Source organism: Lontra canadensis, unplaced genomic scaffold (assembly GCF_010015895.1).
Source record: "Lontra canadensis isolate GAN:19392208 unplaced genomic scaffold, GSC_riverotter_1.0 scaffold9, whole genome shotgun sequence".
In the NCBI taxonomy this organism is placed as follows: Eukaryota; Metazoa; Chordata; class Mammalia; order Carnivora; family Mustelidae; genus Lontra; species Lontra canadensis.
Window position 1 is genome coordinate 11,043,196 of NW_022631003.1, and position 16,626 is coordinate 11,059,821.

General features: G+C 41.9%; 1 protein-coding gene across 1 annotated transcript in view; it reads right to left on the bottom strand.

The window, feature by feature from the left end:
* Nucleotides 1-12,041: 12,041 nt before the first annotated feature.
* Nucleotides 12,042-16,626, bottom strand: part of KCNMB4 (potassium calcium-activated channel subfamily M regulatory beta subunit 4) — a 57,061-nt gene continuing 52,476 nt past the window's right edge. The window contains exon 3 of the mRNA XM_032854805.1: nt 12,042-12,569. Within this exon, the coding sequence (XP_032710696.1) occupies nt 12,401-12,569 (169 nt within the window). The 3' untranslated portion in view covers nt 12,042-12,400. The remainder of the gene's footprint in view (nt 12,570-16,626) is intronic.

The window sequence follows — 16,626 nt, forward strand, 5'->3', positions numbered from 1 at the left end:
CATGAGTTTTAATCTACCTTTGCCAAAATGGGATTTATAACGCATTAAATTCAAGCAATACTTTTTGAGGTTTTTTTTTAAATGAAGTGATAGTTTTCTTATATTGACAAATTGGCTGTGAACTTAATGTTCCTACAAAATGAGTCATTTGAGTTGGAACATTAATTTCTTTGAGCAGCCGGGTCCTCTTTAGTCTGAGAAAAGTGGCATTGCTCTGTCCCTGCACAGATAATCTCCAGAAAGTGCCTGCACTTGGCTGTAGTAATGATAACTCAGGCTTCCTTCTTGCCCTCCCATCCCGGCTCTCAGATCCTGCAGGGGATCATGCCACTCAGAAAATGGGTATAGCGTGAGAGACACCCGGCCAGCCTTGCCCCACCTGGAAAGAAGAACACACTCAGCTCTCACAGTGTTTTGGTATTGGCCCTTGAAAGCCAAATGTTAACTTTTCCCAACCAGTTGTTAAAACTCAGCCATTATTATTATATAAACTTACAACTTGACTATTTATATATTTTTTAAAGGTATTAAATACTCAAAACCCATGACTTCCTGATTCTTTCACCACATTGGACTATTATCTCTGTTCTTGAGGTTATCTTTGGCTACTCTATCCGTAGGACTGGAATCCCGTGTAATGGTGCACTGCTGTGCATCTCTTCCCAATGCCAAGTTCAGCTATGTCACGTTGATAGCTTGCCATGAGCCGAGTGGGTAGAATTACACCCCAGAAATCAGCAAATGCTATGAATGAGAGGATCCCTCTTGCCCCTGGCTGGGTATCAAACATTTACCAGTGCACCACCTCCATCAGGAAACCTTCCCGCCTCGAATCCCCAAAACACACACCAACACTCCACCCTGCTCCCCTTGTCTAGGACTGAAGTCACCGGCCTCATCATTTCATCCAATAATTATAAAGGGCAAAGTAAACATCTCTGTAGGGTTGGGTTTTTTTTTTTTCTTTTAAACTTTTTTTTTTTCCTGGCTTGGAAGATTTTATTCACACATTTATACTTCATCTGTTTCCTCTTTAAATCTCAGAGTAGATTTGAATTTTATAATAACACGGAGTTGGCATTTAGGATATGCTGTCTCAGAAAGGAGAATTTTAAGAACTAATGCAGACACTGCAGTGTTTTTTTGTCTTTTGGTCTCATGGATGGGACATTATGGGAAACCTCCCCGGGCACCACCCTTCCTAAGTGACCTTTTATGTTCATGGTCCTGAAGCTCTGTCCTTTCCAAGGCTTGCTCCAGATTCCTAATTTCATTAACCATATAACCTAATCAACATTCCCCTCTTTAGCCACAACCCCATCCAAGCTTTTGAGAAGGCTTTTGAGAAGGCTCAACCTCCACAGGTAAGGTGTTTTTCACTTTTCATTATTAAAATCAAATGTCACTGAACAGAAGCCCTCCACTCAGTCTGCCCCAAGAAAGAGTCACGTTAAGGGGTAAGGAGGGCAAATGTAAAAAAATTGAATTCCTCCCTCACCTTGCTGCTGGCACAGAAGTGGAATGGAGTCAAGACAATGGAAGGAAGGAGGTGGGTGGTTCCCACCAATCATGCAAGATGAGAAACCTGTGAATAGGAGCTCGGAATTCAGAGACAATTAACTTGGAGTTTGAAGTCTGCTCAGAGGTCCAAGTAAGGAAGGATTAGGGAGTTAGGGGGTTATAATGTAGCTAACATTTGTTGAACATCCATTTTGTGCCAGAAACTCTATTAGGCATTGAGCATTTTGCATGTATTATCTTTCCATACATTATCTTACCAATTACCTTCACTAAATGTCCCAGAAGAGTAAATACTCCTCAGAGTGTCTTTACACACTTCCAGGAAAGAGATTTAAACAATCTGGCTAATAATGGCAAATAAGCTTTAAGTATTTGGTAATAATGCTTCATGGATCCAATGAGATGAATTTTGTGGAGATCCCAGGAAAAAGCTGTTGAGCAAACAATGTTGAGTTTATTAAACTTCACCAGCAAGGGAGATGACCTTGACAAAGCCTTGGGAGTTACTCCAAAAGAGAAAGGAAGGAAAGAGTATTTATATGATTTTATAGTCTGAACCCAAATGGTTTAAGGCAGTTCTTTTAAGGCACAGAACTTATTGGGGCTGAGGCAAGTCCCTAAGGTAACAGTTGAGTATTGGTAAGGCAATGAGGTGAGTGTCATGAGACAAATCTTGATTATTGTCCTTCGCAAGTGAGCTTTTTTCTGATTTTGGAGGGACTCCCTCATTCTGTAGTAAATTCTCTGAACTTCTCAGAAGATTTGGCCTTCTAGGGCATTGTGGAAACAGATTCTTGGAAGGAGTTGCCTTTCTGTCCTAATGACCATGTAGGGCATTTCCATTAACCTTCATGTAACCCCCCCCCCACTTTTTTTTAGTGGCATTCCACCTCCTTAAGAAACATTAGAACACTTAGGAGTTTCTTTTAAATTTTATTAACATATAATGTATTATTTGCTTCAGGGTTGCAGGTGTGTGATGCATCAGTCTTACACAATTCACAGGGCTCACCATAGCACATACCCTCCCCCGTGTCCATCCCCCAGGCACCCCATCCCTCCCACCCTTCTTCCCTCCAGAAGCCCTCATTTTGTTTCCTGAGATTAAGAGTCTTTTGGGATGCCTGGGTGGCTCAGTGGGTTAAAACCTCTGCCTTCGGCTCTGGTCATAGTCTCAGGGTCCTGGGATCAAGCCCCGCATCGGGCTCTCTGCTTGGCAGGGAGCCTGCTTCCCCCTCTCTTCACCCTCTCTGCCTGCCTCTCTGCCTACTTGTGATCTCTGTCTGTCAAATAAATAAATAAAATCTTTAAAAAAAAAAAAGAGAGACTGTTATGGTTTGTCTCCCTCCCAGTTCCCCTCACTGAAGAGTTTATTAATCATTAGGCCATTTTCCTTTGCTTTTTTCCTTGCAGAGATCTAGATCTTCAGTGACTTCCAAAACATTCCCCACATCTTGCCTTCGGCATTAACCCACTTTTATCTAGCGAGTTGACAAGTCCTGGTGAATACAGTGCATACTGCCTTCGGGCTTACTTTGGCCCCAGTAAAAGGTCATTATTTTAGAAGTGAATCTGTAACCGAACTAATGTGAGTTCACTCCTTGCTGAGTCCCAGATACAAACCACATCAGGTAGTGTTGTCGCATAAATAAACTTCATTTGTAGCAAACAAGGAGGTTACCAGGAATACCTTCCGAAGCCATAACTCCAGGAGCGAGGGTGAATGGGCTCCTTTCTTCCAGAGTGAAGACGACTGTTTAGGTAAGGAAGCGTTGTCACTGTAGGTAGAGGCAGGCATAAGGTTGAGATTGTTTCTTAAGGAAACATATCTGTACATACATCATATGTTATGTAAATGAGGCTTGTGCCCCTCCTTGGCAGAGATTTTAGTATTCTAATGAGGTAAAGCTAACTTGGTCACTCCGTGGTCCCCTTGTGCAGGGGTGAGTCAGGTGTTGAGTTCAAACTGGTCTGGGTGGTCTGGGCCGCTGGAGATATTGCTTGAGATGTAGTTTATGTTTCCACCACAGAACATTATGCCCATTGGGTCTTTTCTCAGAGTCAAGTGATAAACTGCAAAGCAGAGCTTAAGAAAAATGTGGGACGAAGATCGGTGAGCATAAGCAGGTAGGCAATAAAGGTTATGTCTTGGGGTCTAGACGGTGACAAGTTGAGATTTTTTTTTTTTTACATATCCTGCCTGTTAATTCCTTGTTTTTGTCTGTATGACCTGTTAACAAACAAAGTTAACTCTAGACTTTCTAGAGGAGTTTCTAATATATTTGTTCAGGACATGGACATTCCTGGACAGAGGTTAGGCAGTCATGAGTTATCCCTTTGCTAAAAAAGAAAGAAAGAAGAAAAGAAGGAAAGAAGGAAAGAAGGAAGGAAAGAAAGAAAGAAAGAAAGAAAAAAAGAAAGAAAGAAAGAAAGGAAGGAAGGAGGGAGGAAAGAAGGAAGGAGGAATGAAAGAAGGAAGGAAGAGAGAGAAGGGAAGGAGGGAAGAAAAAAAGAAAAAAAGGAAAGTAGTAGGACTTAAAGTAGTATTACTAGGGAAGAAATGGGTAAGGTAAGGCTACCTGCTAAGAACTAATGTCTTTCTGTGGTGTCTAAATGCAGTGTCTCTCCCAGTCAGATAATGCCCCCAAATGTGGGGCAATGATCGGGTGGAAGCCAATGGCTCGGGCGGTGACAGGATTCACCCACCTGCGGAACAAAGGAGATAGAAGTGTGTTGAATACACCTCAAGGGAGCTGTGGGCAGGACGGCAGAGGAGAGGCTGTCCCCCCAAGGAAGTGGGTGGGGACCTTTTTAAAGGGGGGAAGTGAGGAGGTAGAGTGACGTATGGAATCCTCCCTTTTTTGATAACTGTGCCTGTTTGTAACAGCCCATTCGCCAGTGAGGGCCTCTGGATATTCTGAGGTGGGTCGCCTGACGTGCCTGTGTGTCTTCAGTCAGGGGGTTGCTGTGGCCCTTTCTGCATTCCATCCCTCAAGCCTGTGTGTCTAAAAGCAGACTCTACCAATTACACATCACGAGAGTCCAGGAGTCTGAGGAAGACCCTCGTTAGCCGTTGTCTGCACTAATTTAGCTGTGGGCACTGTTACGCTGAGACTAGGAAGGGGGGCTTTTGTCACTGGGTGAAAAGAAAAGCCGTAGCAAGCTTTTCTTTGACAAATACTGAAAGAGGACTTTAGCTTCCTCCATTTTGACCTCAGTTTGTACTTTCTAATTGACTAAGTGCTTTCCAGCTTATCTCTTAACTCGGGCAGAAGGTGGGGCAGGCAAACACGTTGTGATGGGAACCGAAAGCACCCCTTCACGCAACAGGGACTGCCCTGACGCCAGCAAGACCCTGCATGATTGACCCCAAGACAATGACTGACCTGACTTTTATTGCCCACCTGCATGTACCCACCAACCTCTGTCCCATATTTTCCTTACATGACCCGGAAGTATTTTGAGCGCTCTGGAGACAGTCTTTGAGAAGCTCCTTCGCTGTCTTCCTGGTTTTGGTCTCACTGAAATGAATCCCTTTCTTGTTTCACCACCCCTTGTCTCTCTGCCTCCGGGTTTTGTCAGAGACAAGAGGCAGAAGCTGGTCTGTTTGGGACCCCCAGGGCCAGGTGCTCTTGAACCCCTGGGCCCCAGTTACAACACCATGAAATGGAGTCAAAACAACAAAGGTTTGTCCAGATGGTTTATTTATGAATATGTAGAAAGGTTTGAGATACTTAAGTTGACCCAGGGTAAGACGATGTTAAAAAAGCTAACTTTTACATTACAAAATGTCAGCTCAAGTTTTAAGTTCCTAGGGAAGAATTTTGATTACCGATCACTTGGTTAAACCACAAAGCGGCATGGAAGTTTTAAAACAGTTGGCAACTAACTGTCTGCAGTGGTTATAAGACCCAGGAAGCCTCTCAAAAGGACTCTGAATGAAGTCTGAATGACTGGCATGGGAAAGTGTGGAATGCCTTTTAACCTGTCCAAAGTGAGAGATTTACCCCCTTGGGATAACTCTTGTCCTCGGTGATATAATTTGTTTTGATGAAATTATAACATTCCTTCTAACATAAAGTCTTTTCTGAGTTAAAACTGTTAAGAAAGTAAGACAAGAATTGCAGGGAAACTTAAGGCCCGTAAGGTCTTCGTAAGAGGGGGGCACATGGCTGGCTCAGTCAGTAGAACATGTGACTCTTGATCGCAGGGATATAAGTTCAAGCCCTGCATTAGGTGTAGAGAGTACTTAAAAATAAAATCTTAGGAAGGAAGTAAGGAAGTTAGGAAGGAAGGGAGGAGAGGAGAAGAAAGAAAGAAAAAATAGGAGGCCACATCATTAAATTACTTGAAGCATAATTGGTAAGGCATATTGTTGACTCCCAGGAAAGCTCAAGCAGGTTTAACTATCTCAATCTAACATAAGGAACTACTTTAAGAAAGCACCAAACAAATGTAGGAGTCTAGAACATGTAACCACATAAAGAAATAGTATTTGGGTTTAGTGTCACAGGGAAGTAAGGGATGGCTATTTTATTTATGACCCTGAGGCCCTGAGCAAATCTAGTCTTCCCCCATTGAGTTTCTTTCTTGACAGGGAGGACAGGTACAAATTGTACAAGGACCAGTATAATTTATGACGAGTCTTTTTAGTAGGTTTCAACTCCTTTGTTTACTGTTTTTAGAAGTTTTTACTCAAGCCTGGGTAAGGTTTGAATGTGTCAACATGAATCTTGATGGACTCAACCCTCAAAATTCCACCGATTTAGATATAATTTTTAGTCCATTGGAGTCCAGGATTTCACGAAGACCTTCAGTTTGGGTTTGATTTAGACACAGGGATACTGGTAAGTTAGTTTCCAAATTGGCTTTGGCTTGAGTCTGAATAGGGGAGTGCTGGGAATCCCAAGGAAGAGGTCTTCAAAGGAACACTTAATCCTGAAGACCCTTTTGCCTAATAGATTGTTCCAATTAGATTAGCAGGTTAGTGTTACAAAGGATAAAGGAATATTCCTTGGTTAAAGTCCAAGGGTAAAAATTACCCTCTGGGACACAGCGAGTGCCCAGGATTATTTGAGCTCCCACTTCTGGAGAAGTTTGTTGATGCTGAGGGAGAGAAGATACAATAATGCCAGGGCTTAAGGTTGGTATTGAAGTACCGTTACCAAAAAAAAAAAAAAAAAAAAGAAAAATTTGCAAAGCTGTCACTTAACATTTAAATAAATTTCAACTTGTGAATTTGAACAGCTGACTATACGGCTTATCCTCCGAGCCCATTTATGGTTCATTCACTGTATTCTTTTCCCTTCCATTTTTCCACCAGCAACACTGTTATCCCGTGCCTTTTCAAAGCTAACAACATCTACAGTCATCTTTCTCCAGAGTTTCTCTCCCATGATGCTTTTAGTAGTTGTATCTACTAAAGACATTAGTTTATTCTCATTCTTGGGTCTCTAGAGCTCTATCAAAAATTACCCCGAGGTATTAAAGATCTGGCAATGGGACTACTCCCAATTTCAGTCTTTGTTTATATGTTAACATCCCTATTTCTGACTTAAGGTTATTCACAGAAAGTGAGGAAAGAACAAGAGTCACATACACTCCCTGGTCTACTCTTGGAAGTCATCTGCAGGCACTGGCGTGTCTATTCCTAAAGTCTCCGATGACTTCTTTTGGAAGCCTCTTCATGTCAGCCGCAAAAATGCAGACAGTTGGACTTTGCTCACTTTTTATTTTAAAGTGCCTAGCAAGTGAATAATGGTGTTCTTATCAAAAGTTCTCTACTGTAATTCTGCTGGACTCCCGTTTCTTATGTTTATTCCGTGTAACGCCTCTAACCCATGCACTTTCTAACTGGTAATATTTCACCAAGAATAATTTAGAATTACAGCAAAGCCACTTCCTGATTCCTGACTTTCAGAAACAGTATGACAGAATAAATATTTGCAGTTAACAAGTGTTAACTTGGAGGTGATTATTATTGTTGTCATTATGGACAAAAAAAATAATAAATTTTGTTTCTCGTCTCAAAAGGTGGGGAGGTAAGGAAAAACCAGCGAGTGAGTGTCATACAATACATGATAAAATCTTACAATACAAGCTAGATTTTTAGAACAATAGAGTTATGTACAAACTGCAATGGGATCACAGTGGGGGGAGTCATTAATTTCGCAGGTAAGGATGCAGGGACTAGGTTGGGACTTGAAGGTAAGGTAGAATTTCCCCAAGACATATAAGGAAGAACATGTACGAAGAACATAATGGATCCTGGGAACAATCATTCATTCATTTCTCTATCCAATAAATATTTATTTAGCACCTTATTGTGTCAGGCACTGTGCCAATGATGGAAAAAAAAATCCCACCACCATTCCACCTTCAAGGAGCTTATCATCTAATGGGAGAGATAATAGACAAGAAAATACTTATATAAGTAGAAGCAGCAATAAGTACAAAGGAAGAAAGCAGGATAAAGAGGAAGAAGATGACAAGAGAAACCTGCTTACACTGGATGGGTAAGGAGGGTTTCTAGGAAGAGTCAATATTTACTCTCAGACCTAATAGATAAGAAGAAACAGATATGCAAAAACAGTGAGGAGAGCCATCCATGGCACAGGACTACATACATACAGACCCTGAGAAGAGTGTGATGAATCTGGACTCTAGGGCATGGGATGTGAATGTTGAGCTATTAGGAAAAGGGTTTTATATGATTTGGTGTATTTCAGCTAATTTTTCAAAAGGACTAATTATCTGAGCCAGGTAAATGATTCCCTATCCATGTTGTCTGATCATATTTTGTCCATTACTTATTCTGCCATTGCATCATCTGCCCGCCACTGAGCTTGAGACAAAGACCTGAGAAGGCATCAGAGCTCTTAACAACATACATTCAGAGCATGGAATGGTAAGGGCAGGAGGTACTAGATCTGGGAATCACCAGATGAGACCATTTAGAGAAAGGCTATGTAAATTATCTCTCCATCATGACAAAAATCGAAAATATGGCATTGTTGGCATTGTTGCCAAGCAGGTAATAGTGAGAAAACAGAGACTGCTGGATGAAAAACTAGAGACACTCGTTATGCTCTGATCAAACATTGGGCAAACCGGTCACCCGCAGCAGCTCAGGAGGCAGACCCGCAGCAGTGGGGAAGGTAATAAGGAAAAAGCAGTGATGAGTGCATTGGCAGCTTCTGGCTGTCTTTTTTGGTAAAGTATCAAGGAAAATAGTTGAGTGAGACAAGAAGAACTAGTCTACAAGGAGGGCAACACAGCTTTGTTGTAGGAGTTGTGCCTACGTCCTGCAGCCCATGGTTTCTGGACCCCAAACAGCAGGAAATGATCGTGCAGAACCTTTCTCAAGGGTCTCCATTAACTAACATTGGCCAGGCAATGGCAGTAGCTCAACAGAAGAGATCAGATACCGGGCGTGGCAGACCCACCTCAACTCATTCCAGAAAGCCTCAATGTGCCTGCCATTAAACTGAGGATTAGAAGTACAACCAGAGACTAAAATGCTGTTGGCTTAAGAACTATTGACAAGAGCAGACTTTGGGTGTGGTTATTACACATGAACTAACTGGAAGCAAATAGAACAGAAACCTACTGTATTTCTGATGAAATTTGACCACTTATGTTGTGGGCACCCCTGAGATGGACCTGCTAATCCAAAATTTGGTTTGGATGTCAAGACTAATAATCACACACACATCGAGAGGGTACAAAAAGGTTTATTATTCATGTGTTTGTGGGGAGAGCAGGGCAGTCCCCTCCCAGGTCCAAAAAATGAATTGACTGGTTGGGCTTTTATTGTTCTTAGGGTGTGAGGCTGGAGAAAGGCTTCCTGCTTTCAGGCCAGGCTTGTGTGGTCTGAACTTCCCACTGGGCCAAAGAAGGAGGCCTCCAGCCTTTCTAAGCAGCTTGCCCAGAAGTGGAACATAGAGGGTAGGAGGTATAAGGAGGCACAAGAATTTCCTAGAGGTCGAACCGGGACCCCAGAGGACAAAGGACAAGTTTTTCCAAGAGAGCAGATTCAAGGTTTAACCAAGGACCTTATCTCCTGCTAGGGCGAAGGATCTTTGTAAGCCCTGCTCAGGCTTTCATCATGGTGTGGGGCATTGACAACTAACCTTCGTTCCTGTCCTTTACTTTAGCAGTCTTGGGTGCCTGGGTGGCTCATTCAGTTAAGCATCTGCCTTCGGCTCAGGTCATGATCTCAGGGTCCTGGGATAGAGCCCTGCATCAGCCTCCTTGCTGGGCTGGGGAGTCTGTTTCTCCCTCAGCCCCTCCCCTTGGTTGTAGAATTGCTCTCTCAAATAAATAAACAAACAAACAAAATGTTTAGTGGTCTTTCTTCTCCTTTCCTTTTAGAAACAGAACTCTTCCCCTGGAGATTTAATGGAACATATGCCCATCTAGCGCAAGAGAACATGTCCCCGTCTCCCTTGAAGCTAGGTATAGCTGTGTGGTAAGTACTCACGAATAACTGGGAGTGAAAGCGATGGGTGAAATTTCCTTAAAAAGAAATAGCTTGCTCCCAACTTCCTCTCTTTCCCAGGCTGCAAAGTGGGTGTGATTCTTTGAGCCAATTTTGACCGTGGAATGAACACCAGCCTTGGTAATAAAAGAACAGCAAGATAGATGAATCCTGAGGCCCTCCATTACCATCTGAAATGGAGCTGCCCGGCCCGCCCTGGACCTCCCTGCCCCCTCTGGACTGCTGTGTGGGGAACACAGACCGTCTTCCACGAGCCGCCATATTTTGGGGTTTCTGTGACAGCAGCTTCGACCATTTCCTCACTTGGACAAAAAAAAAGTGAATTAAAGCATTAAGAAGTCAGGCTTCTTTACCTTTTTCTGATCTTAAAAATGGCCTTTCCTTATTCCTCTGGATTTTAGCTTTAAGGACAAGTATAAAGAGACTCAAACGTAACTAGCTAGAATCAAGTAAGACCTTAAAGCTACAGGTGACCTCAGGAATTCAGCGTGTTTCTCCTCTTTTCCAAAAGCCAACATACAGGATACAGGTATGTATACTCCTTGAGTCAAAAGAGGCCTTCCTTAACATAAAACTATGAGTGTTCACACCGATACATGAAAACTCAGATCAGTAGACATCCATTTCCCTTTTTCCCAACACATCACATATATCCCTGCACTATTTTTATCAATTCTCTGTAATTAATTAATCAGAGGTTATTGGATTAAGATATAATGGCTAGAGTAGACTTCCTCTCCCACGATGTGGTGCAAAGATGATGATATTCTCAGGTTCCCATTCTCAAGTAACAGTGTTTCCTAAGGGCTCACGGTGTTGCTAAGACAACGGGGACGCTGCAAGAGAAAGCTGGCACTGAAGTAGAGGGACCAAAGCCACCTGAAAGGTCGTCATCGACAGCGTGCTCAAGGCCTTTTTCACAGGGCAGCTTGTAACACTAGGTTAGAAAAAAGGATCATACTCGTCCAGCACCCTACCATAGGAGACTAGGGCGCTCTCAGTGACTTGTGTTCTAAAATTAAGGAAGCAGCAGGATGTGAATGAAAAGTCAGGAGATTGTCATCCCACTAATATGTCTTTCTTAGAGCCCTGAGCAAGTGCTGTCCTTAAGTTGCCTTTATTCTAACAGAAGCATGTTTGAAGACTAAGAAATCAGGTTGTCAGTTGTTCCTTCACTAAAAGTGGACCTCTCCTCTAACAGAGGTTTGATTCTACCTGGTGAATACTTGGGTTGGTGTATTCACAGAGACCTGGGACTGATGTTTGGAATATGAGTTTATGGACAGACGGAAAGCAGTATGGTCTCTTCCATGAACTTCTGAGAAAGACGCAAGAAGCTCAGGGATGGCAGGGGCGGGCACTGGGGTAAGTCTCCGGGTCCGGCCAAGCCAACTGACCCTACTGCAGTGACGTTCTTGTTTTAATACCGGCAACATCAAGGGCGAGAGCAAAGAAAATAAAAACAAAATACTTGAACGGATTTTGAATATTTTTTTCTGGCCTCAAAGAAGAAAGGAACAAAAACAGCAGCTGAAAAGTTAAGTGTCCTTCACATCATGTACATTCAGCTGTGCCGAGAGAAAAATCCATCAAACACAACAGGGACACGGGACTAAAGGGGCACAGAGCTAGGGAAGACCTTGTTCAGAATCGTCTCTCTCTCTCTTAAGAAATAATCGGGTGACAAATAATGGGGAGCCAAAGGCAAGTGTTGGAGGAGAGGTTTTTCCCAATCTTTGAGGATCCCTTGATGAAGAGTCATGGAAATGACTGAAGACTGAGTTGACAGTGCACTTCTCATTTTTCAAGCAAGAGTCAAAAGGTAGTCTTTAACAGTGGGAAGTGGGGATTGTATTGTGAGGTCAAGACTTGTGCGGGGTTCCTTATCTCTAAGTACAAGCTGAATCTAGCAGAATCAAATGAAGCCCACGAGACCCTTTTTTTAAACCCTGGTGTTCCAAGCATAAAAAAGGAAATAAAAACAAAACAAAACAAAATGAAACAAAACAAAAAACCAAACCACGGACCACTCTATTTTAATATTTTTAGGCAGCATAAATCATAATGGTTTGTATACTACACTGTACAATTATATACTGTTACTTTCCAAAGAAAATTAACGTCTTATAGAGTTTTCTGAAATGGTTACTCCATTAGGTTAAGAGCTTGACCCCTTAGCCATCACTACGACACATGGCATACAATCTATGCGGTCCCGAGTCTTCCAGCTGTGCCTGTTTCCGCTGCCATCGAGGCTGGAGCCTCTCGGAGACCTCGCATAGCCCCTTCCATCTCCTGCGCCAGGAAGCAGGCTCTGCAGGGAGATGTGTGCCGATGGGTGCAGCTTCTGGGCTTGGCTTCCCATGAGCCTTCTCCCCTCTATGAGAACTTGCGCTTCTTCATGGCTTCTGCTTTCACTGCCAGGCTCTTGGCACAGATGGTCAGGACCACAATGAGAACACCCACCACAAATGTCACCACGGGCCAGAGGAAGCAATGCAGGAGGACAATCTCGTCATGCGTGCGATGCAGGAGCACATCATCTGGTCTGCAAGACAGTGGAGAATGGGAAAGAAAGAAAGAGGGTCAACTGCCTTGGCACGGCATAACTCTGCAACCTGGAGCCCAACTTTCTTTCTAGCCCAAGGGAACAATCATCACTGAAAGTGAAGACCTCGCTCTGGCTATAAATACTGTACTTTGAGGTTCAGATCCATGACAGAAAGTTCGGAGGTCTTGAATCAAGCCATGGGTGCAAATTCACTTATTATTTTTTAAGATAATTTACACGTTGTGAAAGGTCAAAAGTGTAGCAATCTTTTACGTTATTATTTTCCTCCATTCTAAGTTGCTGAACATATTCCATTTTCTCACTCACCCTTTAATGTCTGCTGGTCAAAGTGGCGTGAATCAGTTACTTGTGGGTTGACACTCTCAAACCCAAATTAGACCTCTGCAGGACCCAAATGATTATAATTCACAAAAAGAGTCAGTGAAAGTCACTGTTTGAATCTCATCAGAAAGATCTATCGTGTAGCCTTCAGGTCAACTTGACTCCTTTATGGGAAGGTTTTTATTAATGAACAGACAAGTGAATGGTTAGATTTAATGCATTTTTCCATGCTTCTGGGGGAGGGGCGGGGAGGATTAGACCTCATTTTAAACCACTGACCACTTTCTTAATAAAGTTTTGCAAAGTCTTAGCAATGTATTTCTATCTTATCAATGCAGGGCTCTATTTTCAATTCCAGCACTGGTCTCCTTCTCAGGAAGTGAAGATGAGATGCATTCCATAAGCCATGATCTCTCATCTTCAGCCATTAGAGAGAGCCTGGGAATTCAGCTTTCATACAAAAGGTTTACTTTTTGCAAGCCATTTCCATGTCATCCCCAGGAAGGTTTGTTCTATTATACCAGAGCAGCAGTGCTTCCTCCAGGCAAGGAAGAAGATGATGCGGAATGATTAGTTCAGTTGCCCTCAAGAACATCAGAAGCTTTAGAGTACAAGGGCAGTGCATTTAGCAAAGAAATGCATTCTTGAGGAGCTCTCATTAATCATCACTGTCATAATGCAAAACCTATTCTTCCAGAAGACTGACAAAGAATGTTGGATATTTCTCTTCTATCTATAATGCGCCATTACGTGGCGCTAACAAAAAGTTTTGCAGATTCACTTTGGAATTACAAAATCCTTGCCTTTTTTGTGCATCATTTCAGATTTTGCCCATACTTTTACTGATATTTTATTTCATATGATTTCTTGTTTTTTTTTTTTTAAGATTTTATTTATTTATTTGACAGAGATCACAAGGAGGCAGAGAGGCAGGCAGAGAGAGTGGGGGCGGAAGCAGGCTCCCTGCTGAGCAGAGAGCCGGATGCGGGGCTCGATCTCATGACCTGGGGATCATGACCTGAGCTGAAGGCAGAGGCTTTAATCCACTGAGCCACCCAGGCACCTCTATTTCATATGATTTCAATTAAAATCCGTACTAAACGAATGCAGAGCCATTGTAACAGTTAAGCCAAAAGCATCCCAGCTTGCAGAAGTTACTCTTTTTTCTGAATTCCTGTAGCAACCCACTGTCTTCAAGACTTGTACTATCATTCGTTTGTGATATATTTTAATACAACTTCATTTTCTCTTGTAAGGCCCTTGACTTCATCATTGCCCATTATTCTACACAGAGATGTTGCTAAATAACCACTTGCTCTTGATGATGGGAAACTGTCCCTATTGCAGCTTGTTATCTATGCAAAATTTCAAAAAACTTCAAGCTCTAGGTCCAAATATAGTTAGGGTACAATATAGTTGAGGTCATATTTTATAGTCTTTGAAATCCCAACCTCTGACCCTGCCGCAATTCTTTTCCTAGCTACGAGAACTCAAGACTGTCAGCTGCCTCAACCCAAGTGTGCAAAGGAGAGTAAAAGCGGTCTTGGTTTCAGATGTTACATTTGGGTCTTTAATCCATTTTGAGTTTATTTTTATGTATGGTGTAAAAAAAGGGTCCCGTTTCCTTCTTTGGCATGTAGTTGTCCAGGTTTCCCAGTACTATTTATTGAAGAGACTTTTGCTCATTGCATATTGCCTCTTTTGCCATAGATTAATTGACAATAAGATTATTTCTGGCCTCTCTCTTCTCTTTCATTGACCCTTGTGTCTATTATTGAGCCAGTACCATACAGTTTTGATCAGTATAGCTTTGTAGTATAGCACACATCCTGAAATCTGGAATCGTGATACTTCCAGCTTTATTCTGGATTTCTTTTTATTTTTTTATTTTTAAAAATTTTTTTTAAATGATTTTATTTATTTTTGGACAGAGAGAGAATGATCACAAGTAGGCAGAGAGGCAGGCGGTGGTGGGGGTGGGGAGAAGTAGGTCCCCTGCTGAGGAGAGAGCCCAACATGGGACTCGATCCCAGGACCCTGAGATCATGACCTGAGCTGAAGGCAGAGGCTTAACCCACTGAGCCACCCAGGCGCTTCCACTCTGGATTTATTAAGATTGCTTTGACTACATCAAAATAAAAAGTTTTTTGCAAAGGAAGCCATCAACAAAACAAAAAGGCAAAATACTGAATGGGAGAAGATATTTTTCAAATGGCATATTCAATAGGGCTTACTATACCAAATATATAAAGAACTTACACAAAATATGTGAAAACTCAACACAATATTTTATATATATGTATACACACACACACACACACACACACACTATTATACAGCCATAAAATATATGAGATCTTACCACTTGCAACAACGTGGATGGGTTTTATGCTAAGTGAAATAAGTGAGACAAAGACAAATACTATAGGATTTCACTTATATCTGGAATCTATAAAACAAAAAAAAGCATAAACAAAATCAGGCCTACAAACACAGAAAACAAATTGATGGTTGCCAGAGGGGAGGGGCAGGGAGGATGAGCAAAATGGGTAAAGGGGAAGGTGGTATAGACTTCCAGTTAGGGAATGAACAAAGGCACAGGAATGAAAGGCATAGCAGGGGGGATATATTCAATGGTACTGTAATAGTGTTGTATGGGGACAGATGGGAGCTACACTTGTGGTGAGCACAGCCTAATGTATAGAGTTTTGAATCACTGTGCTGTACATCCGAAACTAATGTAACAGCATATGTCAGCTATACTCAAATAAAAAATAAACTGTACTATTACTAATTTTTTAAAAAAGTTGTCTTGGGATGGCCTTCCTGCCTCCCTTCCTGCCTACCCTCCATTCTCCTTCCCTTCATTCTTAAGGGCAATGGTGCACAATAATGTGAACGTACTTAATACAAGAGAACTGTACACTTACAAATGGTTAAAATGGTAAAAAAAAAAAAAAAAAAAAGAGGGGGGCTTGTATTCTTAACACTATTTTAATTAATTTGCATATAATTTCCATAAGTGTTTTGCAGTTAATTTTCCAGTAAAATACTTCAGTGAGTATCCTCTTTTGTGTTCCTTTTCTAGTGTTGATATTGAATCCTTTACCACAATATCATACAGTTGAGTCAGGAAAATAGATGAGCGTGGATGGATGAGGGTGGTTGAACCACTATGCATATTCTCTGAAACATTTAATTAAAAAAGGAAAGGAGTGAAAATAACGGAAAATGCTGGACCCAGATATTTGTTTTATTTAGAAACTTCTTGGCATTCCACCTGCTTTAAAAGCACTTGAGGCAAAATTTTATTTTAATATTTCAAATGACAAAACACGATTCACTTGAGATTGCTATGTTGAATGTGTAATAGCTTCAAAAGCATTCTTTGAGGCAGAGATATTAGATAAAAATGCTCACATTTCTTTCAAAATAATTAATGTCGGGTTTCCGGTTCATACAGTTCTAAGATTTCCCCATTTTACCCTTCAATGGGATGGAAGGGTGGCAGAATGTGCCCTTGGCCATAAGTAATCTTTTGAGCTGAAGGCAACTGAGAAGATACAAGAAAAGCTTTTAGGGCGACTGGACGGCTCACTCAGTTAAGTGGCTAACTCTTGCTTTAGGCTCATGTCATGATCTCACAGTCCTAAAATGGAGCCCTGCATTGGGCTCCGTGCTCAGCCAGGAGTCTGCTTATCTCCCTTTCTCT